Raw genomic sequence first — 24,605 nt, 5'->3', positions numbered from 1 at the left:
TCCCTTCTTGAAAACGGGGATGACCTGTGCCCCTTTCCAATCCTTTGGAACGCTACGCTCTTCAAGAGACCTACGGTACATCGCTGCAAGAAGGGGGGCAAGTTCCTTCGCGTACTCTGTGTAAAATCGAACTGGTATCCCATCAGGTATAGAGGCCTTTCCTCTTTTGAGCGATTTTAATTGTTTCTCTATCCCTCTGTCGTCTATTTCGATATCTACCATTTTGTCATCTGTGCGACAATCTAGAGCAGGACAAACAAGAGTTAAAACTTAAGTTTTCAAAGATAATCACCATCTTCTTCTTCTGGGGATGTGCACATATGACATCTAAAGCATTCAGTGTGAGCATAGGCCATGTTACATGGAGCAGACACAATGTTGTATTCAGCAGTACTGCCTGGAGCACATCAGCTCTGGGGCAGAGAGACAAATTGGCAGTCACTGAGCACAGTTTGGAAGAAAGCTGCATGTTGAGCAAGAGTGCTTTGTAATGCAATGTAGTTTGGGACAGCATGATAAAGGAATCCATTAAATTTAGGGCTAATAACGGCCTCAGGAACAGAGATGGTGGCTATTAACAAAGTTCTGCTTTGGACCTGTTACTGGCCATAACACACTGTGAGCACTCAGAGCTGAGAGATATCTGTACAATGTGTTAGTTGGTATCTGACTGAACATGCTGGGATTCAAGTACACTCCCTCATCTGCTCCAATCTGTGCTGGGTCAAGGGCAAGGACAAGGACAACTCAACTCGCTGCAGTACCTGTATAAGATCAAGCAAGATGACATTTCAACACTTTACCAGAAGACGATGGTAGCGACACTCATCGAACTGTCGCATCTGGAAACCCGAGAACTTTATATTAGTTCAACACACAAGAAAGATGATGATGTTTTACATATACATGTTGGCACCAATTACTTATTTCTTTGGTTTTACTATTTTGTCATGTATTTGGTATAATACGTGGTTCATTAATACAGGATGTCACAATCCCTTCGGGTCAAAATAATACCAACAGTAAAGGACACTAAAATGAGTATTTTGAGAAAAGAAAAAAATGGTTGGAAGTGTTTATTTCAGGTAGTATAAGGTCTTAAATGTACAACATTTTTGAAGTAAATGTGTGTAAACTGCTTATGCTTAGTAGTAAAGCAACTGCCTTCAAACTGACAACCGTAACACTACCTTGAAAAATAATACACTATTGCCCACACTCTGTTCACAGAGGAGTTGACTGATTGTAAAAGGTATAACATTTTTCATTACAACAAACTAAAGACATGCATTTAATGCATGATGTTGCAGCATGCAGTGCCCAGAAAGGCATACAAATGTAGCGAGAAAAGATTCATAGTAAATATCTTGTCAACTGGAAAAAATTTATCATCACAGACAGAAAATTACAAGAAATTGGATTATTCATGCCACAGACAGTCAGAAAATGTTCTCAACAAAGATTTGTTTACAGAGTAGAATCTGAAGAGATGGTGTTGGATCCTGTGACAGGACATTAATCAAGAACTAGCATCATTCCATTTCAAATGTATCAGATTTAAAGATGGTCCTCACTTGACCATTTCTGAATCCAATGGCTTTTTTGGAGTAGGTTCAACGATGTCTTGGATGAACATGTACAAAGTTTCAGCTTGATATTTCTTTTCGTTCCAGTTCTTCAGCTTCTCATAGACAGGGGTCTCAGTTTCCACAACCTACATGCATGCCAGAACATTAACTGGATAACATTCATGAAAGGTGCTCGTAGCTTATAAGATCCTGCTTTTCTATACTAAACAATATTTTGTGATGAATAAGAATACATTACTAATTACATGGAGAGCTGCACCAAACCAGTCTCAGGACAACAACAACTAATTACATCTTTAAATACAGAGTTGGCCAGAAAAATGTATACACACTTTAAGGAACTATGGTTACTGTACATGTTCAAAATGTTCACCGTTGGCGGCTATGCACATAACAGAATGACGAGCAGTCGCTGCAACTACATCAGTCAATGTTGCAGTGGAGATCGCTGCACATGTTGCTGTAATCTCCTGGAAAAGTACCTCCAGCATGTGTGGCTTCCTTTGATAGACGTTATCTTTCACAGTTCCCCACAAGTAAAATTCCATAGATGTTAGATCTGATGACCGTGGAGGGAACTTAATGGGCCTCTTCATCCAATACAATGCCCCAGAAAATTGTCATCCAGGAAAGCTCATGCAGCTATGTGGTGCACCATCCTGTTGGTAGAAGACCTCTTCATCAGGTCTATAAGGTACATGTGTATCTAGCAAAATTGATGTGCATAACATTTCCAGGTACACTTCACCAGTGACAGTAGCATCAAAGAAAAAGGGTCCTACAAAGATCCTAGATGATAGTCCACACCGCACATGAACCCTGGTAGATTGACTGCTTTATCCACATAAACATGCAGATTTTCTGGTGCCCAGTACACACTGTTATGCCGATTCATGGTTCCCTTAAGTTTAAATTGTGCCACGTCACTCCACACTACCTTCATCACAAATTGTTCGTCATCAGTTACCATTTGCTGATAGGTTTCAAAAAATTGCATTCGGCGATCAGGATCATCATCATTAATCATGTGCAGTAATTGTGGAATGTAAACTTTCCATTTTGCAACTTTCAGAATTCAATGTACACTTGTACTGCTAATCCCCACTTCACGTGCACATTGCACAGTAGACTTCTGTGGAGAATTAACAAACGCCAACGAAGCAGGACTTGTGGTTGTATGCTGTCTTCCTGATCTTCCTTTGTGAATATCACAATTTGTTCCATGCAATTAAAACTTGACAATGATGCTTTTAATTGCTAGGTGGGTTGGTGGTTATGTTTCCAACTACCGCCTCCACTGATGTCGCACTTCAAACTTGAAAAACCATTTCACAATAAATCTCCATTGCTCGAATGTCATGTGTGCTCCAGCCATCTCATTTTATCAATACTGAGATGAAAGTGCTAACATCTGTTGAGCCAAAGAACATACTACAACACACTTGTAACTCAAATGAAACAACAATATTGATATCGCGATAGAGCCTGACAAAAGAGAGTATAGATTTTTCTGGCAGACTCTGTACATGTGTTGACAGCTGTAAAACTTCAAAAATAGTAGAAAATTCACTTTGCGTCTATGAGAGTCCCTCTTTAATCAGCCATAATTCAAAATTTAATGGGCGGATTCAGCCAAGAATGGGTAATATGATGCGCAACCATGCTGTCTTCTTGTGCCTTTCTGCAATAGCCTCAGTTCCTCTCAAAGAAAATATATGCACCTGCCAGTTTAATGAAAATATTTTGGGTGCCAAATTTTGGATAATTATAGAGGTCTATATTTCAGCTGTATGTTCTTTGATATTTTTTTGTCTTGCTGTCCCTGCAAAGTACAGAACAATTCCAACATTTCAGGTTGGACATTTGTCCTTGTTTGTACTAGTATTTTTGTGTTTTACATTTAGGAATCTTAAGTTTTTGAAGTCAAGTTACTGTTTTAAGCAATAAAATAACTCTTTTAATTCTAACAAATACAGTGTTCAGATATACATACTAAATTGTCTGCAAAATAATAAATAAAACTAATGCATTTCAACATTTTCTGCAATTCTTTCCTTGGGAACATAAATCATTCCAGTTGACTTCATGCAGTGTCTGGCATAATGAGCAAGGTTCCCTGCAGTTTGTACACTGAAACACTTCCAGCAGCACATCTCGTACACTACCAGTTTCAGTAACAACCGAAACACACACCTCTCGTTCTTTCTATTGCTTCGAACATACTTCCTCATACATTTCACTGTCATCTATAAGATTAATTAGCCTGGTATCACTGGCTTTTAACTTACAATTAATAGAATTTTGTGCCACACTCTTTTCTTTGCCTGTATTACAAACCAATGCTTTGATAGTATTTGGGAAATTTGGAAATTCATCACTTAAACATTTAATAAGAAACTCCATATTTGCATGGTACCTTCAGGTACAGATATTACATGGCATTTTAGATGTCAGCAAAACATTAATGGGTCTAGGATCAAAAAATTACGTTTTTTCACCACAGCTGTAAAATGTGGAAATTCAGATTTAAAAAGTTCATATGCTTCCATTACTGTTGTCAACATTATTCACTGCTGCACCTTATACTTTTTTTGATAATTATATCTATATGAACCAAACAATCTCTCTTTCCTGAAAGATTTCTTGAGAATAAATTTTGAACTTGTGAAATAAGTCCTTTAGTATAAATTTTACGCCCACGCAGTGGTATTTCCGTTCTGGAAGATGAAGCACCTTCAGTTTCTGGATACTGTGATAACAGCTTCTTCACCACAGTGCTTCTTTTGTTGGAGCTCTTAGGCAATGCTTCTTTGTCTACTGGCTACCTTTCCTTGTGATCTTGCTGGCTTGTATGGTTGAACTAATGAGCTACTGGACTGTTCTTTCTTCCTCATTCTAAAGTGCTATTATGTTCTCTCTTTTGTTTTCTTTAATTTATGAAGTGCTAGATTGTCATTCACTGTTTTTCTTTTCTTATCATGCTTCTTTTTGTTTGCTAAATGTAGCTGATATGCGTCCTCATTTTTCTTCAACTTTTCTCTGAATTTTTGGACTCTAGTCTTTGATGTCATTACTGCTATGTATTGTAATTTGAAATTTAGTTAAAAATATCTATTAATATGTTGTTGTTGTTGTGGTCTTCAGTCCTGAGACTGGTTTGATGCAGCTCTCCATGCTACTCTATCCTGTGCAAGCTTCTTCATCTCCCAGTACCTACTGCAACCTACATCTTCCTGAATCTGTTTAGTGTATTCATCTCTTGGTCTCCCTCTATGATTTTTACCCTCCACGCTGTCAACCAATACAAAATTTGTGGCCCCTTGATGCCTCAGAACATGTTCTACCAACCGATCCCTCCTTCTAATCAAGTTGTGCCACAAATTTCTCTTCTCCCCAATTCTATTCAATACCTCCTCATTAGTTATGTGATCTACCCATCTAATCTTCAGCATTCTTCTGTAGCACTACATGTCGAAAGCTTCTATTCTCTTCTTGTTTAAACTATTTATCGTCCATGTTTCACTTCCATACATGGCTACACTCCATACAAATACTTTCAGAAATGACTTCCTGACACGTAAATCTATATTTGATGTTAACAAATTTCTCTTCTTCAGAAACGCTTTCCTTGCCATTGTCAGTCTACATTTTATATCCTCTCTATTTCAACCATCATCAGTTATTTTCCTCCCCAAATAGCAAAACTACTTTACTACTTTAAGTGTCTCATTTCCTAATCTAATTCCCTCAGCATCACCCAACTTAATTCAACTACATTCCATTATCTTTGTTCTGCTTTTGTTGATGTTCATCTTGTATCCACCTTTCAAGACACTGTCCATTCTGCTCAACTGCTCTTCCAACTCCTTTGCTGTCTCTGACAGAATTACAATATCATCGGCGAACCTCAAAGTTTTTATTTCTTCTCCATGGATTTTAATACCTACTCCAAATTTTTCTTTTGTTTCCTTCACTGCTTGCTCAATATACAGGTTGAATAACATCGCGGATAGGCTACAACTCTGTCTCACTCCCTTCCCAACCACTGCTTCCCTTTCATGTCCCTCGACTCTTATAACTGCCATCTGGTTTCTATACAAATTGTAAATAGCCTTTCGCTCCCTGTATTTTACCCCTGCCACCTTCAGAATTTGAAAGAGAGTATTCCAGTCAACATTGTCAAATGCTTTGTCTAGGTCTACAAATGCTTTCCTTAATCTAGCTTCTAAGATAAGTCGTAGGGTCAGTATTGCTTCACGTGTTTCAATATTTCTACGGAATCCAAACTGATCTTCCCCGAGGTCGGCTTCTACCAGTTTTTCCATTCGTCTGTAAAGAATTTGCTTTAGTATTTTGCAGCTGTGACTTATTAAACTGACTGATCAGTAATTTTCACATCTGTCAACACCTGCTTTCTTTGGGATTGGAATTATTATATTCTTCTTGAAGTCTGAGAGTATTTCACCTGTCTCATACATCTTGCTCACCAGATGGTAGAGTTCTGACAGGACTGGCCCTCCCAAGGGTATCAGTAGTTGTAATGGAATGTTGTCTACTCCCGGGGCCTTGTTTCGACTCAGATCTTTCAGTGCTCTGTCAAACTCTTCATGCAGTACCATATCTCCCATTTCATCTTCATCTACATTCTCTTCCATTTCCATAATATTGTGCTAAAGCACATCGCCCTTGTATAGACCCACGATATACTCCTTCCACCTTTCTGTTTTCCCTTCTTTGCTTAGAGCTGGGTTCCAATCTGAGCTCTTGATATTCATACAAGTGGTTCTCTTTTCGCCAAAAGTCTCTTTAATTTTCCTGTAAGCAGTATCTATCTAACCACTAGTGAGATAAGCCTCTACATTCTTACATTTGTCCTCTAGCCATCCCTGCTTAGCCATTTTGCACATCCTGTTGATCTCATTTTTGAGACATTTGTATTCCTTTTTGCCTGCTTCATTTACTGCATTTTTATATTTTCTCCTTTCATCAATTAAATTCAATATTTCTTCTGTTACCCAAGGAGTTCTACTAGCCCTTGTCTTTTTACCTACTTGATCCTCTACTGCCTTCACTATTTCACCCCTCAGAGCTACCCATTCTTCTTCTACTATATTTCTTTCCCCCATTCCTGTCAATTGTTCCCTTATGCCCTCCCTGAAACTCTGTATAACCTCTGGTTTAGTCAGTTTATCCAGGTCCCATCTCCTTAAATTCCCACTTTTTTGCAGTTTCTTCAGTTTTAATCTACAGTTAATAATCTATAGATTGTGGTCAGAGTCCACATCTGCCCCTGGAAACGTCTTACAATTTAAAACCTGGTTCCTAAATCTCTGTCTTACCATTATATAATCTATCTGAAACCTGTCAGTATCTCAAGGCTTCTTCCAAGTATACAACCTTCTTTTATGAGTCTTGAACCAAGTGTTAGCTATGATTAAGTTGTGCTCTGTGCAAAATTCTACCAGGCGGCTTCCTCTTTCATTTCTTAGCCCCAATCCATATTCACCTACTACGTTTCCTTCTCTCCCTTTTCCTACTACCGAATTCCAGTCACCAATCACTATTAAATTTTCGTCTCCCAACACTACCTGAATAATTTCTTTGATTTCATCATACATTTCTTCAATTTCTTCGTCACCTGCAGAGCTAGTTGGCATATAAACTTGTACTACTGTAGTAGGCGTGGGCTTCATGTCTATCTTGGCCACAAAAATGCGTTCACTATGCTGTTTGTAGTAGCTTACCCGCACTCCTATTTTTTTATTAATTATTAAACCTACTCCTGCGTTACCCCTATTTGATTTTGTATTTATAACCCCGTATTCACCTTACCAAAAGTCTTGTTTCTCCTGCCACCGAACTTCAGTAATTCCCACTATATCTAACTTTAATCTATCCATTTCCCTTTTTAAATTTTCTAACCTGCCTGCCCGTTTAAGGGATCCGACATTCCGTGCTCCGATCCGTAGAACGCCAGTTTTCTTTCTCCTGATAACGACGTCCTGTTGAGTAGTCGTCACCTGGAGGTCCGAATGGGGGACTATTTTACCTCCGGAATATTTTACCCAAGAGGATGCTATCATCATTTAACCATACAGTAAAGCTGCATGCCCTCGAAAAAATTATGGCTGTAGTTTCCCCTTGCTTTCAGCCGTTCTCAGTACCAGCACAGCAAGGCTGTTTTGGTTAGTGTTACAAGGCCAGGTCAGTCAATCATCCAGACTGTTGCCCCTGCAACTACTGAAAAGGCTGCTGCCCCTCTTCAGGAACCACGCATTTGTCTGGCCTCTCAACAGATACCCATCCGTTGTAGTTGCACCTACGGTAGGGCTATCTGTATCGCTGAGGCATGCAAAGCTCCCCACCAACGCCAAGGCCCATGGTTCATTGGGGGGGGGGGGGGGGAATTATGTTATTTGGCAAAATAAGTGCCCAAAACATGTACCTTCATTCTAAAACAATATTCCTCTTAACCCATTTTCTGACAAAGCTTCAAACACTGGAGAGAATACAGTGCGTAAAGTCTCACCCGTAAAATGCAAGTGTTATTCTTAACATACTTTAATTTTACCAGCTGAATCCTACATGGAAACTAGCTTGCTTACACAGTGTTTTCTTGCAAAACTTAATGATGTTCTGTGTTATGCGTGGGACAATTCACATTAAATTAAAATAATTAATTTTGAAACAATACTCATATCAAATGAACTTCTAATGCACAAATCTACTTCTTTTTGACTTGGTTTTTAAGAGTCTGTCTTGTGCTCTCAAGAGTGGCCCACTGGACTACAAACGGGGTTGCAATAATACACTGTTCTAGTGTTCTGTTCAGCAGAGAAAAGGAAATAACGGTTGGTCAGATTTGTGTGTTCTACAATGAATGTTTTGTAAAGGTCTAATTACAATATAAAATATATACTTTCAGCTTTAATTTGCCCAGTTTTGAAACTTATATTTCAATAAATATATTTTCAAAGAAGTGTCCCTGTTTTTCTGGACCTGTTCAGCAGTCTTTCAGTTTCAGCAGCTGACCCTTGTCTGCTTACGGCTGTAAAACCTTGTTGAAAGTTGTAGCTTTTCATAAAGAGTGTACATGCTCAAATGCAACGTTAATGAGTAAATAGAAAGTAAAATGAGAGAAAACAGGTTTTAAGCCACAAAAATACAAGTGTAGTTATGTACAATAACTTCAAGCAATAAGCAGCAATAGAACAAATGAAAATCCAGAAAGACTGAACTTTAAACACACTGTATGACTGGAATAATGTCTTTGCACTTCAGACTAAATAAATTGCAAATGCCGTCTTATTTAGATTCTGAACAAGTATGTTGCATTCCTAATGCTGTTGATGGTGCTTTTGATTTTAAATATGTGATGACCCGGAATCCATTAAGTACCTTAGGTAGATGGACAATGGAAGGAACGGACATGGCCACTGGGATGCAAAAAGCTGATAAGTGCTGGAATTTCTTCACCGACTTTAAATGCTTTGACTTCGAATACTACAAAATCATTCTAATCTCTGTTTCCTCTAATATTGTTTACAACAATGGGCTTGAACTGTTGATTTTCTCTTACCCTAGCAACTCTGTGGACTTCAGCATACCTTTCTTGATCAGATTCTATTTCTTTAATTTCTTTCTCTGTAAGAGATGATGCTTGAAATGTTGTCCTTGAATTTAAATAGATCAAGACTGTAGTGTAATCTATTACTTTGTTAAAGTAATGTATTGCACAGGGTATTTAGGACTGATGAATGATGACCATCAACTACTGGAGCACATTTATTTAAAGTAGTTTGGATAGTGGGACATTCATGTTGACCACTGGGTTTTTCTGCATGTGTATGTTGACTGAATGGTAAGGTAGACTATGTTGCTACTGGACAGAGCAACACTGGAAGTGGCTTCCGTTTGGCCACGCTTGCTACTCTTAATGTTTTCTCTGTGCAGCAGATCTCTGCTTCAGATATGTGCCAGCCTCCTAGGATGAAGACACATGTGACAATGCATCAGACGTACACAGAACCAAGAAATGCTATAGACTGTAACTTGGTTTGTTGCAAATGATGTTGAAATATACTAGTCAAGCAAACAGAGCAGCTTGATATCTTTCCTGTGTGTAAAAAGCTATAATAATATATGTGGTTTACAGCAGAAGAAAATTCTCTCATGTAGTAGTGTGCACAGTAGTAGTCTGTTGTTGAGTCTTCAGCACTCAGCAGCAAGCCAAAAAGGAGACACAGTCAGAAATACAAGGCAAAAGGTGTTTTGACAATAGTAGCTAATGTACTGCCCTCCTCAGAGAAAATTGTCATGTAGGTACCCAGGAAAAATTTCGTTTGTGGTGAAAGCCTCACAGAATGGCAAATCTGCAAAAATTTGTCAAGGTACTTGAAAGAAATTAGTATTTTTGTCATAATGAGTTACAGTAGAAAAGGGCACTGTCTATGACAATGTGGTCAACTGTGAAGGTTACTCAATGCAGCAATCATTAATAATACTTTATTCAAGAAATGTTTATGAAGAACTGAGCTGTTGAGGAGAAAACTTTATAGACATCTCAGTGACACAGAAAGAACAGAAGAAATTTAGTTGTCCATACAAGAATATTAAATTACTCAACAATAATTACAACACTGAATAAAATACATGTCTACAATCCAGAAGATCGACGATTCTAGCCGGTGGCTGTTTTCTAGTCTTCAGTTCCTTGTCATCACACAGCAGTTGGATGCAGTTACATTGGTGGCATATCAAACACCAGAGTTGGCCACTGCTGCAGCAATTTCTATTGTAGCCTTCCCACCATGATGGTCCCACTTCGCACTGGCAGTTCGCCATGCCTAGTGCCACTGAAAGTTGTAAGTGAGCTGTATTTGAATCAAAATAACATGCCTTCAAATGGTACTATGTGTTGTGAGAAATTTGAAGTCAGTGGCTGGCCAAAAAGTTGTGTGTTATTGGGCTTAAAATACTGAGTCAACAGACAACTCATTAGCGTTTTTACATTACTAAATTTTAGGCAACAAATGGTGGAAGATTGACTGAAGATTTAAGTGCAAAAGTAGATATCACAAATGGTAGCCTCCAACAGCATATTCAGGAATCTCACGAAGAGGAAAAAAAAAAGAGATAAACACAAAACTAACTAACTTGCTAACATTTTACCCACTTTACAAGGGTAGTTAAGTACTAAGATAAACCAACTATGTGATCTTGTAAGAAATGCTGGTTTTGAACAATTAAAGGAGGTAGGTCAGAATGTAAAACATATATGAAAGAATTAACTAAACAAATGTTTACAAGAGTAAATGAACAATTCTTAAGAAACACAAATGTGATTACATGTGTTAGAGCAGGGTAAAAATTTGGACATAACAGCTTTACCAGGCTCCACTTTCAGAACTTTGGAAGCAAGAGTAAGTGAATTAATTACTCAAATGGTACAAGAAACAACAGATTTATGCCAGTATACCATGGCTCACAGTTGATTTAGGAAAAACAGAAGAGAACTAGGTAAGCTCTGGGATGGACTTAATAAAACCAGAGATAAATTAAGTAAATGGAAATTCACCAGAACTATCGGAAGAACTAAATTTAGATGGAGAAGATTTAAGGCTTATTTACACTCTCAACCTAGGAGGTGTTACTAGTATTTCATCTGGAGGGCATCATAAAACACTACTGACACAATGTCTCTCACATGGCCTGGTGTAGTATTATTTAGTTAATAAGAGTATACAAGGATTTTATTTACACTGGTATTAATTACAGCCACACCACTTATTTATTCACTGTTATTTAAAAATACCAGGTGACAAGAAAAGTGGAACTCAGAATATTGAGGACAGATTAACAAACTATGCAAGGAAGACATTGCACCAATAATAATGAAGACCCTCTTGAACAGAAAAGGAGGCCTCTACAATATCGACACTGTAAAGAAGAATATTACATAAAAACGAAGTACTAAGCTAGACGAACTACTGCTTGTCACATTCTGGGATACTTATATACCCTACAGATATTGCAAGTATCTTCAGATTTCATACAAACAGTAGCTCGAGTAGCATTTACTGGTCTCAAATAGATTACTAATTGGTATGAAGATTATTAGGCCACTTGCTGTACTTGATGTTTTCCCTGTGCAGCAGATTCCCACCTCAGAGTTGTGACTGGCTCCTTGGAGGAAGACATTCTTGACAGTGCTTAAAAAAGTCACAGAACAAAAGAAACATGAGAGTAGGGTGTGTTCTAATCTATAACTCTGTTCATTGCAAATGTTGTCAAAATGTGCTTATCAAGCAGACAGAATTGTTTGAAGTCTTTCTTGTGTGTAAAAAGCATTACAATATTTCAATATTTGTTGTTTGCAAAAGAAGAAATTTCTCTCATTTAGTAGGGTGCACAGAAGCAGCCTGCTGTAGAGTTTCCAGCATTCAGCAAAAATGTAAAGTCAGTGATATGAGGCATACACGGTATACTCAGATGTCAATTTGGGGTGGGGTGGGGGAGAGGGGCGGGGGGGGGGAGAGGGGTGGGGTGGGGAGAGAGAGAGGGGGGGGGGAGGGGGACAGGGGGAGCGGAAGAGAGAGAGAGAGAGAGAGAGAGAGAGAGAGAGAGAGAGAGAGGGAGAGAATGGTGGCTTGTCAGACCATGACTTTTCTTATTTATTTTCTTTTTTAAAGAACCAGTTTCTCTACAAACTCTTCTACAGTTGATTGATGCATCTCTAGAACATTCTTATCAGTATAAACCCCTGTATGTACTGTATAATTTCTTCTGGGTCATATGCTCTTAAAAACACGTACTGAATAAGATTCTAGCTCAGGTTATCCAGGACATGGTTCTCAATATTGGAGCATGCATTCTTTGATTCCAAGTGGCACACAGTTTTTTTTGATTAATTCCTCATAGTTACCATCCTTGATAGCTGCTGCAGCCAACACCAGTTGGCCATTTTTATGTATTACACATACATGAACTGAGCGTACCAGCCAGGATTAGGGAGAAGATAAAAATGGGTTTAAAAAATGAAAGAAAAGTAGTTGAAATTGGATTTTATTGCTTTCTTTTCAGATTTATGATTACACAATTCAGTATAAAAGCCTATTACTACTCTATTCAAAACAATAACCCATTCTTACAACTACTTTATTAGTGCCTCTTTTCATGCCCTGCCAGCAATGCACCTGAAAGAATCTTGTCCATCTGCCAGTTAATTTGGGCAAAATTAATAAAAAATTTAGGAGACAAAAGAACTGAGAAATTGGTGAAGATCTACAAATTTCTGTATGCTTCCAAAAAGTAGTTAATTGTACTTTACTCTCATTACAATTCTACATCAAGTTAGTTTCTTTTTGCTGGGAGTGTAAATGTTATTTTAGTTGCATTTCTTAAATTGCAAGAAAAGTTAAAACACAATATTAATAAAATAAATTCTTCTGACACTACATATTTGCCTTCAGTAAATATGATGGCTCTCTTTAGTTCGTGTAAGGCTAACTATCTAACATTTTGATGTTAATTAAATTTTCATATTAGATACAGTTGGGTTTTATTGATTTTTTTTACAATGGGTTTAAAAACGCAACCTTTTTGGGTAAGGTTAAATTACAACAACTCTGATACCAGCAGCACTACTTTGGCCTGAGTTCACAAAATTTTGAGAAGACCAATTCCAGAACAATACATGTCTAAAAGTGATAAAAACACCAAAACATCAGGAATCCAATATATTTACTCAGAATATGAACAAGACAGTAATAGCAATTTATTCATTCTGATGTGAAAAAGAATTATTCCAGTTGTGTTTACAGTTCTAACATTCTGGATTTTCATTTGTTTTATTGCTGCTTATTGCTTGAAGTTGATTCGTACATAACTACACTTGTATTTTTATGGACAGAAAAAAGCTTTCACTGATTTATATTCCTGTTTATTCATTAATATCACGTTTGAGCATAAAAATGTGTGTGAAAAGTAATAACTGTGAGCAATTTTTTTTTCAGTCATAAGCAGGCAAGAATCAAAAATTAAAAATACAGCACCTCTGAAGTTGAAAGACTTCTCTTTTTAGATAAAGATTATAAAGATTAAAGAACATACAGTTGAGATATGCACTCCCAAAACTACACAAATTTCGCACCCAAAACATTTTCACCAAATTGGTAGGAGCATATAATTTGACAGAAAAGGCCCAAGGCTATCGAACAAAAAGCACAAGAAGACAGCACAGTTGTTGGCCAAATCTGTCGATTAAATTGTGAATTGTGACTGGTTAAAGATGGGCTCTCAAAGTCACACAGTTAATTTTCTGTCATTTTTGTGGTCTTATGGCTGTTACAGTTTGCATTTAAAAATGTCAGCAATAATATCTTCTAATTCACCACAAAAAGTTGTTTAAGTGTACAAAAGCAAGGGCTTGTAAACTGAAAGTACCTTTCACAAAAGTTATCCAAAGTTCACACTTTGGCACGTGTGTAGGTGGTGCAAGCTCGGGACCCCTATTCACGAGAGGCTGTAGAAATGAACCAAAGGAGATATGGAGCTGAATCTTAGTACATATCCATTCAAGACATTGTGGAACCTTCCAATAAAATTTCATTATATTCAGAAATGGTCCAGCAGAGACTCCTGTTACTTGAAATGGAAAGAGCCAATTTTCAAACTGCCCATGTACTCCACACCCTAACAAGGACTGTACAGGTGGAGCAGAAAGTGCGCTGCAGTCACAAACAATATTCTTTATTTATTCAGAAATGTATTTCTTTAGAAGTGATTTAAGGTGGGAATCAGTTTTTAAGCACCAGACTGTGCTTCTCTCTGCGTATGTGAGTTCGGAGGAATGATGGTGAGACAAGAATTGAGGTTACAGGATGATTCAGGAAGTGGGGTCGGGGGAGTGAAGGTGGAGGGGAGGGATGTATTGTAGGATTACAGTTAGATGGAAGAGTATACCAAGTAAGGCTGGGTTCAGTACTAGTTTTGAGTTGGTAGCAAAAAAGTGTTTCCACTTTAGGGAGGAGAGTAGGTCTTTAACAAGCTCAGAATGACTGAATTTGTGAATGTGGCAAAAGACAAGCCCCTTTTAAATGAGGCTTTTGGAGGAGAGGTTCACTACTGTGTTACAGGACTGTTTAGGCCCTGGGTTCGGTAGGATGGTGGGCAGGAGCTTGTGAGATTGTAGCATATGTAGTTCTGCAAGATGGGGTCAGGCATCTATTAACTGATGTAAAGGAGGTTTGACAGAGATTTTTGTAGTGGTGCTGGATTGTGGTAGTCCAATATAAGTGTACAAAGTTAATAGACTTCACAGTTTTTAAGGTGGCATTGTGCATGCTGCTCTTGTTCCTGCAGTACGTGGGTTTCAAATTTGGCAATGTGATGTGGTAATTGGTACAGCAGTGGAAATATTTTACAGCCAGTGCTGAAGTAGTGACCAAATGTTTAGGACTCAGTTATACACAGGGTGATTCAAAAAGAATACCACAACTTTAAAAATGTGTATTTAATGAAAGAAACATAATATAACCTTCTGTTATACATCATTACAAAGAGTATTTAAAAAAGTTTTTTTTCACTCAAAAACAAGTTCAGAGATGTTCAATATGGCCCCCTCCAGACACTCGAGCAATATCAACCCGATACTCCAACTCGTTCCACACTCTCTGTAGCATATCAGGCGTAACAGTTTGGATAGCTGCTGTTATTTCTCGTTTCAAATCATCAATGGTGGCTGGGAGAGGTGGCCAAAACACCATATCCTTAACATACCCCCATAAGAAAAATTCGCAGGGGGTAAGATCAGGGCTTCTTGGAGGCCAGTGATGAAGTGCTCTGTCACGGGCTGCCTGGCGGCCGATCCATCGCCTCGGGTAGTTGACGTTCAGGTAGTTACGGACAGATAAGTGCCAATGTGGTGGCGCTCCATCCTGCTGAAATATGAATTGTTGTGCTTCATGTTCGAGCTGAAGGAACAGCCAATTCTCTAACATCTCCAGATACTGTAGTCCAATTACAGTAGCACCTTCGAAGAAAAAGGGACCAAAAACTTTATTGGCTGAAATGACACAGAAAACGTTCACCTTAGAGGAGTCACGTTCATACTGAGTTGTTTCCCACGGATTCTCGTCGATTCACTTCTGCCGTACTCAATAACAGAAAAAGCTTTCTGTTGAGCGGTCGCCATCTTAGCATCAACTGACGCTGACGCCTAGTCAACAGCGCCTCAAGCGAACAAATGTACAACTAAATGAAACTTTATAGCTCCCTTAATTCGCCAACAGATAGTGCTTAGCTCTGCCTTTTGTCGTTGCAGAGTTTTAAATTCCTAAAGTTGTGGTATTCTTTTTGAATCACCCTGTATTGTGTAGGGCTATGTTGGTGAGGACTGTGGAATGACAGAATTATAACATAGAATCACTGTGGAAAGCTATTTGGGAGCAATTCCACAAACTAAGCAGCAACACAGAAACAGTTTTGTGGGACTGGGTTCTGTATAGGGGTAGGGAAACTTTTCTGTATTTACACAGATGGAAGGAACAAAAATCGATTGTGGAGAAAAAAAATAGTAACAGAGCATTAAAACATATGGGAATATTCTGAAAAACTGGAAAAAGACAAAACCAGATGAAGTATAGTGAAGGAAGGATGAAGCTACATGAAGCACAGTAGCAAGGCATCAATATGTAAATAAGACCAATAAGAAAACTGGATGAGATTAAAATGAAGACAGGAATAGAAATAAATAATAATACAATGACAGTGTGAGATGCATGTTGGTACGTAGGTATGAGTGAAGCAGGCAGCAGTTGTAAACGGGTTGGGCATGGTCAGCATGGTGTGTGCACAAATATTGGGAAGAGAGGGGTAAGTGGTCCGGTAAGAAGTCAGCAACACAAAATGCGAGACCCCTTGCCTTTTTGTTATGATGCACTGTAAAGCCTGTCACACAGCATAAAAGGTAAGAAGACACAGTGCTGCCAATGTACTACCAATTCACATGGGTCCATACTGTACCCTATAGCAAACAAAAAGTGAGATACCAACTGACCTGAGTTAGGAGTTAACATAAGACTAATTTCAATTAAAATCAGTGCCTTAATAGAAAGGTTCATTTTCTTCTACCATTAAACAAAGAATGAAAATAGTCATCTACAAGCATCACAGCAGTACAAATATTCCTCAGGATGGATGTATTTATGTGTGACATAATGTGGACTTCACAAACTGATTTAGTAACTGATTTGAAGTTTTATTTTTCCCAGAGCATTTTAATGCACTGGAGGCCACTGATGCCAATCATTTTTGGACTGGTTGCATACCAGTCTCCGCCCACCAGGTCTGTTGGGTGCTACAAAGGTCACAACTGTTGCTGTGGCAGAACACTGGCATTTCCTTGAAAGTGAAGGTTTCATTCTTATTTTTGCCCCTGTTAGTTTCAACACTATCTGATTTTTAACAATTAAAATCTTAATTTCAATATAAGATGAATAAAAGCCGATTGTCATATCATTTCCTTTTTTCATTTATTATTAATACAACAACATACTAGTCATTGTACAGAGCAACAAGTTAAGTCTTTATGAATTTCCTTCTTTTCCTTGTAGTACATTTACTAAATTTAGCATACAGTGCTCTATTTAAGAGTTTTAATTTCACATTTTTGTAAGGAAAAAATCCTTCAGCCTGTAGCGCAGAATTGCTCACTGAACAGCTAGCTAATTAATGCATCAATACCCATTTGCGACACATCAGGAGGGTAACAAGTTGTGTATACAGGCTTCTATCTGCTTTTATAGTTTGCTTCTCAGTTGGTATAACTAGGATGGTTAGGGTGTGTGCATCCTGTATGTGGATGCACGAGGAGTTGGCTGTGCTCCGCGAACAGCTTGAGGCACTTCTGGCTACAATCGGTCACCTTCAGACTGCTGCCTCAGGGTACAGTAGTAGTGGAGAATCTGGCGTGTTGTATGGGACACTTGTTTTGCCCATGGGCTCTGCTAACCAGGCACCTCCTAGTGTACATAATGCGGTGGATTCACTCTCAATGCAGGGTGAGTATAGGGAGGTAATGCATTTACATCAGTCAAGGTGGAGAGCCAATGAGGAGACTGGTCGCTTGGCCTCGCCTGTTCGCCCTTTAAATAAATATGTGGCTGCTGCTTCAGTAGGATCTGGGCAGGCACACAGGAGGAGGGGTTTACTAGTTATTGGGAACTCCAAAATTAGGTGTGTTGTGGAGCCCCTAAGACAGACACTGTTCAGGGCTGGAAAGAAAGACAATGTGCATTCGGTAGTCTCTCGGTGAGCCTCATCCGAGATGTGGAGGCAGCTCTGTCTGCAGCTATCGAGCATGCAGGGTGCAGTAGTCTGCAAGTTGTGGCTCACATCAGCATCAATGATTTCTGTCGCCATCCTCAGTTCATACAGGTGGCAGGGGAGGGGTGGGGTGGCGGGAGGGGGGAGGAGGAGGCGGAAGTGGTGGTGGTGTAGACTGCTAGCCTTGGTGTGGGGTGCAGGCAGAGCTTGCAATTTGCAGCATTGTTCCCAGGGGTGATTGGGTCCTTTGGTTTGGAGCCGAGTGAACGGTCTCAACCAAAGGCTTCATTGACACTGTGATTGTCCTGACTGCATATTTCTAGACCTACATAATCTGGTGGGGATTTGTAAGATTCCCCTTGTCAGGTCAGGGGGTGGACTACATGAAGGAAGCAGCTACTCAGGTAGCAGAGTGCTTATGAAGTGCACATGAGTATTTTTTAAACTAGACAGTAGCTTGAAGTACTCTGAAAAACACTCACCAGTCAATACGCAGAAAAGGATGTCAGACCACTTTAGGTCAAAAGAAACTTCGTCTGTCAAAATTTAATCAGTAAACTGTCAAAGAATTCATAACAAAATTTCTTGAATTTCCTGCCCTACAGGAAAGCTCTCATGCTCAAAGTATTCTTGAGACCAACAGCTCACTGCAACCTAAAGTGGAAAGATCTGAGAGATTTAGAAAGTCAGGGAACATATGTCGTAAAGACAGATTAGGCGCCAAGGCAGGTGGAGTGCTCACAGCAGCTGACAAAAATATTACCTCTACTGAGGTTGAAGTGGAATGTGACAGTGAAGTTATCTGGTCCCGTATAACAGATGGATGTTTTTAGTGGCGACCCGATTCCACTGTGACAGTTCTTAAGTCTTCAAAGAAAGACCACAGTAAGTTGCGCATAAATTTCCAGACCATGCAATACTAGTTGGAGGTGACTTTCACCTATTGAGTATAGACTGGGATATCTATGGAGTCATTGCAGAGGATACTGGCAGACAGGTGGCCAAAATAATTTTGAAAACATTTTCTGAAAACTCTTTTGAGCAGTTAGCTTGGCAGCCCATACGCAATGGAAATATCTTGGATCTTGTAGCTACAAACATGCCGGATCTTACGGACAATATCAGTATAGAAATGAGGATTAGTGATCGTAACTAGCAATTAACCAGGGTTATGAAAGATATTACATCAAGCAAGAAGGCTAGGAGAATGTTTCTTGTAGGTAACAGTAGATAAGCAGTTGTTAGCATCTCACTTAGCCAGTGAATTAATGTCACTTAGTTCCAGTAAGATGCATGTAGAGGAGTTACAGGTAAAGTTTAAACACATTGTACATCACGGTCTGGAGAGTTATGCACCTTGTAAGTGGATAAAGGATGGAAAAGATTCACCATGGTTTAATGATATTTGGAAGATGCTGAGGTAGCAGAGGTTATTGCACCCTCAGTTCGAAAGAGACCGCAAAAATGACAACAAGAAAAGATTAATAGAGGTTCGTATGTTTGTGAAAAGATCTATGCGCAAAGCATACAACAACTACCACTGTGATACCTTAGCAAAAGATCTTGCAGAGAACCTGAGAAAATTCTGGTCCTACATAAAATCCCTAAGTGCATCTTACGCTTCTGCTCAGTCCCTTGTTGAACAGTCAGGTGTGGCAGTTGAAGACAGCAAAACGAAAGCCAAAGTTTCAAATTTCACATTCAAGAAATCATTCACACAGCAAAATCATACAAATATACAGTCATCTGACCATCGGACAGGCTCCTGGCACAGAGAAACAATTGAATGATTTAAAAGCAAATAAGGCACTAGGTCCGGATGAACTCCCAATTTGGTTTTACAAAGAATACTCCACGGCATTATCCCTTATTTAGCTTGCATTTATTGCGAATCTCTCGTCCAGCACAAAGTCCCAAGTGGCGGAAGGGCAAAGGAACACTCCTGCAAAATTACAGACGAATATCAGTAACTTCAGTTTGTTGCAGAATCCTTGAACATATTCCCAGTCCGAATATAATAAATTTTCTTGAGACTGAGAAGATAGTGTCCACAAATCAGATTGAGAGAGCACTGCTCGTGTGAAACTCAATCAACCTTTTCTCACATGATATACTGTGAACTACATGTGAAGGGCAACAGGCAGAGTCCATAGATTTCTGGAACGCATTTGACATGGTGCCCCACTGCAGGCTCTGAATGAAGGTATGAGCATATGGAATAAGTTCACAGATATATGAATGCCTTGAAGACTTCTTAAGTAATAGAACCCAGTATCAGGGACAATGGTATTGTCAGGAGTGCTCCAGGTACGTGTGATAGGATCACTGTTGTTCTCTATATACAGATATATGATTTAGAGGACAGGATGGGCAGCAATCCGGGGTTGTTTGCTGATGATGCTGCGGCACATGGTACTGTACTAATCAAAAGTTGTCAACTGAAAACTTCACTATTATACGAGATAGGAAATTTAGAATGAGCTGATCGATATAATCTGAAGCAGCGACACCACTCACCGGAAAGCACTCATTCCATTCTCTGTGAGAAGATATTTTGATTCACTGGAAAATAATTCAATTAAAATATATATGTACTTAAAGTTTGGAACCAGGCATACTATTATCTTATATGTCATAATTTCTGTTTACTTCTGAAGTTCACCTATGCATTTTCATAGACATTATTTTTATGGACTGAATGGCATCCTTTATTAATCTGTAAAGTCATTAATTAAAAACTTAATAAAATTAACATAATGCATTATACATTTAAATATGACTGTCAAACTTTTAGCAGGGGTGTTCCTAACATGCATGAATAAAGTGGTTGCATGAATTTTTCTAATGTAATAACCAACAACATATTTCATAAACCCAATTTTGGTCTGAGTATACAGCCCATCCAATGTAGTAAAACTTAACCTAGTCGTTTTCAAATAATTACAGGATTCCGAAAGCAGCAAAAATCTTTACACCACCCTTTATAATACCAATCCGACCCAAAGTAGTCAGTCAGTGGCAATCTCTCACATGATTAACGTATCAGCATTCACATTATCAAAAGTCAGTCCACCTAACATCTTCATTAACATCTTCCTTTTCTTTTTCTACAGTCTTTGCAGTGACATGCATTACCTTTAACTTTTTGGAAACATTCAGTAGGCAGCATATGGGTTGTGTAATTGTGTCAACATTATGAAAGACAGTGTCCATGGGTTACATTCCTGGAAACTGGATGTATCAAACTGTAAGCACCAGGAATACTGTGGTTATGTTAATACGTCACTCTTCATCTGATGAAGTTGCTCTGTGTTTAAATCAACACTGTCACACTACTCTTTCATATTGTGGTTTTTTTTACCGGTAATAAACATTTATCAAAGATCTGAGAGTGGTCATCAATTTGACTTCAAGGAATAGATACTCAAAATCAATTATAGTATTTATTTTGGCATACATTACAGGACAACTTTCCACAGAACTGGTTTTCAGCAACAGTGCGATCTTCTGTCAATGCGAGAGCAAATGCAGAATACAAAGCTGCAGCTAAGCAATGTCCCCAGATGGTTGTCACAGCAATTGGAAACTGTGTCACAAACAAAATTTAGTTTCTGTGTCATTATCAAAAAATAGGAAATGCAAGTTATTATCCATTTCTGAGCAGATGGCTTCAAGCATTTCTTTTTGTGCTATACAGTTCTGTTTCTTTTATTTCTCATCACATTTTTTCAAGATTCTAAACAATACATGATCACAATAATATCTTTGTAGAATTTGCTTTCAATTCAGCACATTAAGGTCATAAACGCATTTTTCTTTTTAGTAGCATACACACAGTGAGCAATATGTGGAAATGCAACATAAGAATGATAACGACAGGACATGAACAACTGACTTTTGCTTTTGTTGATCTATGTTGTTAACTGGTCAAAAACTGTGCTCCGAGTTGTTGCTTCAAATTGTTGTGTGTGTTTGTATTACATCTGAACATTCTATCATATAATTATCATTAATTATTTTGATAAAACTTTATTTTTTTTATCACTTAGCTGCAGCAGTAAAGGTTCACTATTCACTGTCAACAGTTTTAGTTGTTGGTATGAATGTACGGGGACTATAAACAGAAAGCAGGAATGACGTGACAGCTAGCTTATATTCATATTACATTTAAATTAATATTTCAATTGTTATGTCTACCACAGTTTTGAAACTAGCAGAGGTGACAAACAGAATGAAATCTTCACCTCTCAGGAAAACGATCAGTGTTACGCCCACCAAACAGTAGCCACTTCCCTGGCACCTAGCAGGGCCGATGGGTGAACACTGTCACACAGCCGGTATGAGAATGGTTGGCCTCAGAGGCACCTGGTACTTCGTAATAAAGGGGGTAAAGCAGGATCACGCTAGTCCAGCCCATCAACACAGAAATGCTGTTATTACTAGACCAAATGGTTAGTGGTTTTTGTTTTACTTAAATGTTTGACAGCTGGAAACAATAGGAAAAAATTATATGGATCTTAGTGCAGCTACAAAGACTACATTAATACACAACATTGTTCGCATATAGACATAACATCATGTTAATACAGATACACAAATATGCTTTCAGTTTTTGTCTTATCCTTGTCTGGAGATGTGATTATCAGCTCGTTAGTGACTCACTGAACATCCCTCTGAAAAGTCTAATACATTCGAACTGTGGCATCTAAACTCTTGTTTGTATTATCTCCATTCACTAATACTACTTTGACACGTGTGTAGAAATGCAAGTGTCAGTTGTCAAAAGCTTAAAATGCTATAGGAGGGAAAAATAAAATTGCAGATCAGTTACTAAATCCATTTACAACTCCACATCATGTCATACAAAAATGTGCACATCACGAGCAATGTTTTTACTGGCTGTGATTCTTGTGAATTGCTCTTTTCCTTCCTTGTTTTATGGTGTAGACATATAGTTGTAAACATATAGTATGTTGACAGCACTGTCTCTCCTTTCCTGTTATGCTGTGTGACACTTTACAGTTCAGCATATCAAAAGGCAAGGGATCTTGCAACTTATGTCACTGAATATGTGAGAATATATGTGTGGTGCAGGCAGGAGCAGGAAAATACAATGATGGTGAAGAGAAGTGGTAAGATTAATTTGAAGATCCAGAAATAAACCTATCAGTCTTTGCATGCGGAGATAATAGTTGCTTTCGTGGTGTGTATGTGTGTGTGTAATTTAATTTAGTATTACATACATGTCAATCAAAAACAAATATAAAATTAGACTTTATTACAAATCATATAACACTGTTCCCTGATTACATAAACTTTGCATTGGATTTCTCAAATTTAAAGAACTTTTTTATGAATTATAGAACATAGAATGTATTATTAATCATGTACAGACAAAACCAGAAAGACATAACTTGAACAAATCAGACTACATTCCAAATTTTTCTGCCTTAAAAATTAATTAAGACAATAACATGATTATTACACAAAATTTTCTTCTTCTTACTTTCAAATAACATGTTACTATCTCTTAGGAATCTGTATTACTTCCAAGCAAGTTAAAAGATTTCAGTGCTAGTTCTATTTCACACATTTCTATACTACAGAAAAATTCATCAGATCATAATGTGGGTCACATTTTCTTCATATATTATGGTTGTGGTACATTTGATTGTGAGAAAGTTACGATTGAAGAGAGAGAATGTTTGGTACTGGTCAATGTCCCACTTTCTTAAAAAGGCTAAGACAGGAGATTTCTTGGGTGACGAGACACATGTAACTCTTTAATACTCTCATTTTGGGTGTAGACATTTTTCATTGCCCGTTAACTGCCTTAGAAACATTCACAAATCCACAAGTGAACGAAAATATTTCATTCATATTAGGAACTATTCTGATGGCGAGTGTTGCAGACCACGGCCAGTGTACGGCCAGTGTAGGAGATCGCTCCCCACACCATGATGCCGGGTGTTGGCCCTGTGTGCCTCGGTCGTATGAAGTCCTGATTGTGGCGCTCACCTGCACGGTGCCAAACACGCATACGACCATCATTGGCACCAAGGCAGAAGCGACTCTCATCGCTGAAGACGACACGTCTCCATTCGTCCCTCCATTCACGCCTGTCGCGACACCACTGGAGGCGGGCTGCACGATGTTGGGACGTGAACGGAAGACGGCCTAATGGTGTGCGGGACCGTAGCCCAGCTTCATGGAGACGGTTGCGAATGGTCCTCGCCAATACCCCAGGAGCAACAGTGTCCCTAATTTGCTGGGAAGTGGCGGTGCGGTCCCCTACGGCACTGCGTAAGATCCTACGGTCTTGGCGTGCATCCGTGCGTCGCTGCGGTCCGGTCCCAGGTCGACTGGCACGTGCACCTTCCGCCGACCACTGGCGACAACATCGATGTACTGTGGAGACCTCACGCCTCACGTGTTGAGCAATTCGGCGGTACGTCCACCCGGCCTCCCGCATGCCCACTATACGCCCTCGCTCAAAGTCCGTCAACTGCAAATACGGTTCACGTCCACGCTGTCACGGCATGCTACCAGTGTTAAAGACTGCGATGGAGCTCCGTATGCCACGGCAAACTGGCTGACACTGACGGCGGCGGTGCACAAATCCTGCACAGCTAGCGCCATTCGACGGCCAACACCGCGGTTCCTGGTGTGTCCGCTGTGCTGTGCATGTGA

At 39.0% G+C, this 24,605-nt stretch overlaps 1 protein-coding gene across 1 annotated transcript in view; it reads right to left on the bottom strand.

The window, feature by feature from the left end:
* Positions 1-1,570: 1,570 nt before the first annotated feature.
* Positions 1,571-24,605, bottom strand: part of LOC126108417 (uncharacterized) — a 55,670-nt gene continuing 32,635 nt past the window's right edge. The window contains exons 4-5 of the mRNA XM_049913625.1: positions 21,373-21,501; positions 1,571-1,714 (exon numbers count right to left, since the gene is read on the bottom strand). Coding sequence (XP_049769582.1) covers positions 1,571-1,714; positions 21,373-21,501 — 273 coding nt within the window. The remainder of the gene's footprint in view (positions 1,715-21,372; positions 21,502-24,605) is intronic.

This window comes from Schistocerca cancellata, chromosome 11, assembly GCF_023864275.1.
Source record: "Schistocerca cancellata isolate TAMUIC-IGC-003103 chromosome 11, iqSchCanc2.1, whole genome shotgun sequence".
Taxonomy (NCBI): domain Eukaryota; kingdom Metazoa; phylum Arthropoda; class Insecta; order Orthoptera; family Acrididae; genus Schistocerca; species Schistocerca cancellata.
The sequence above is the reverse complement of the archived record's forward strand: the minus strand, read 5'-3'. Positions and strand labels throughout refer to the sequence as shown.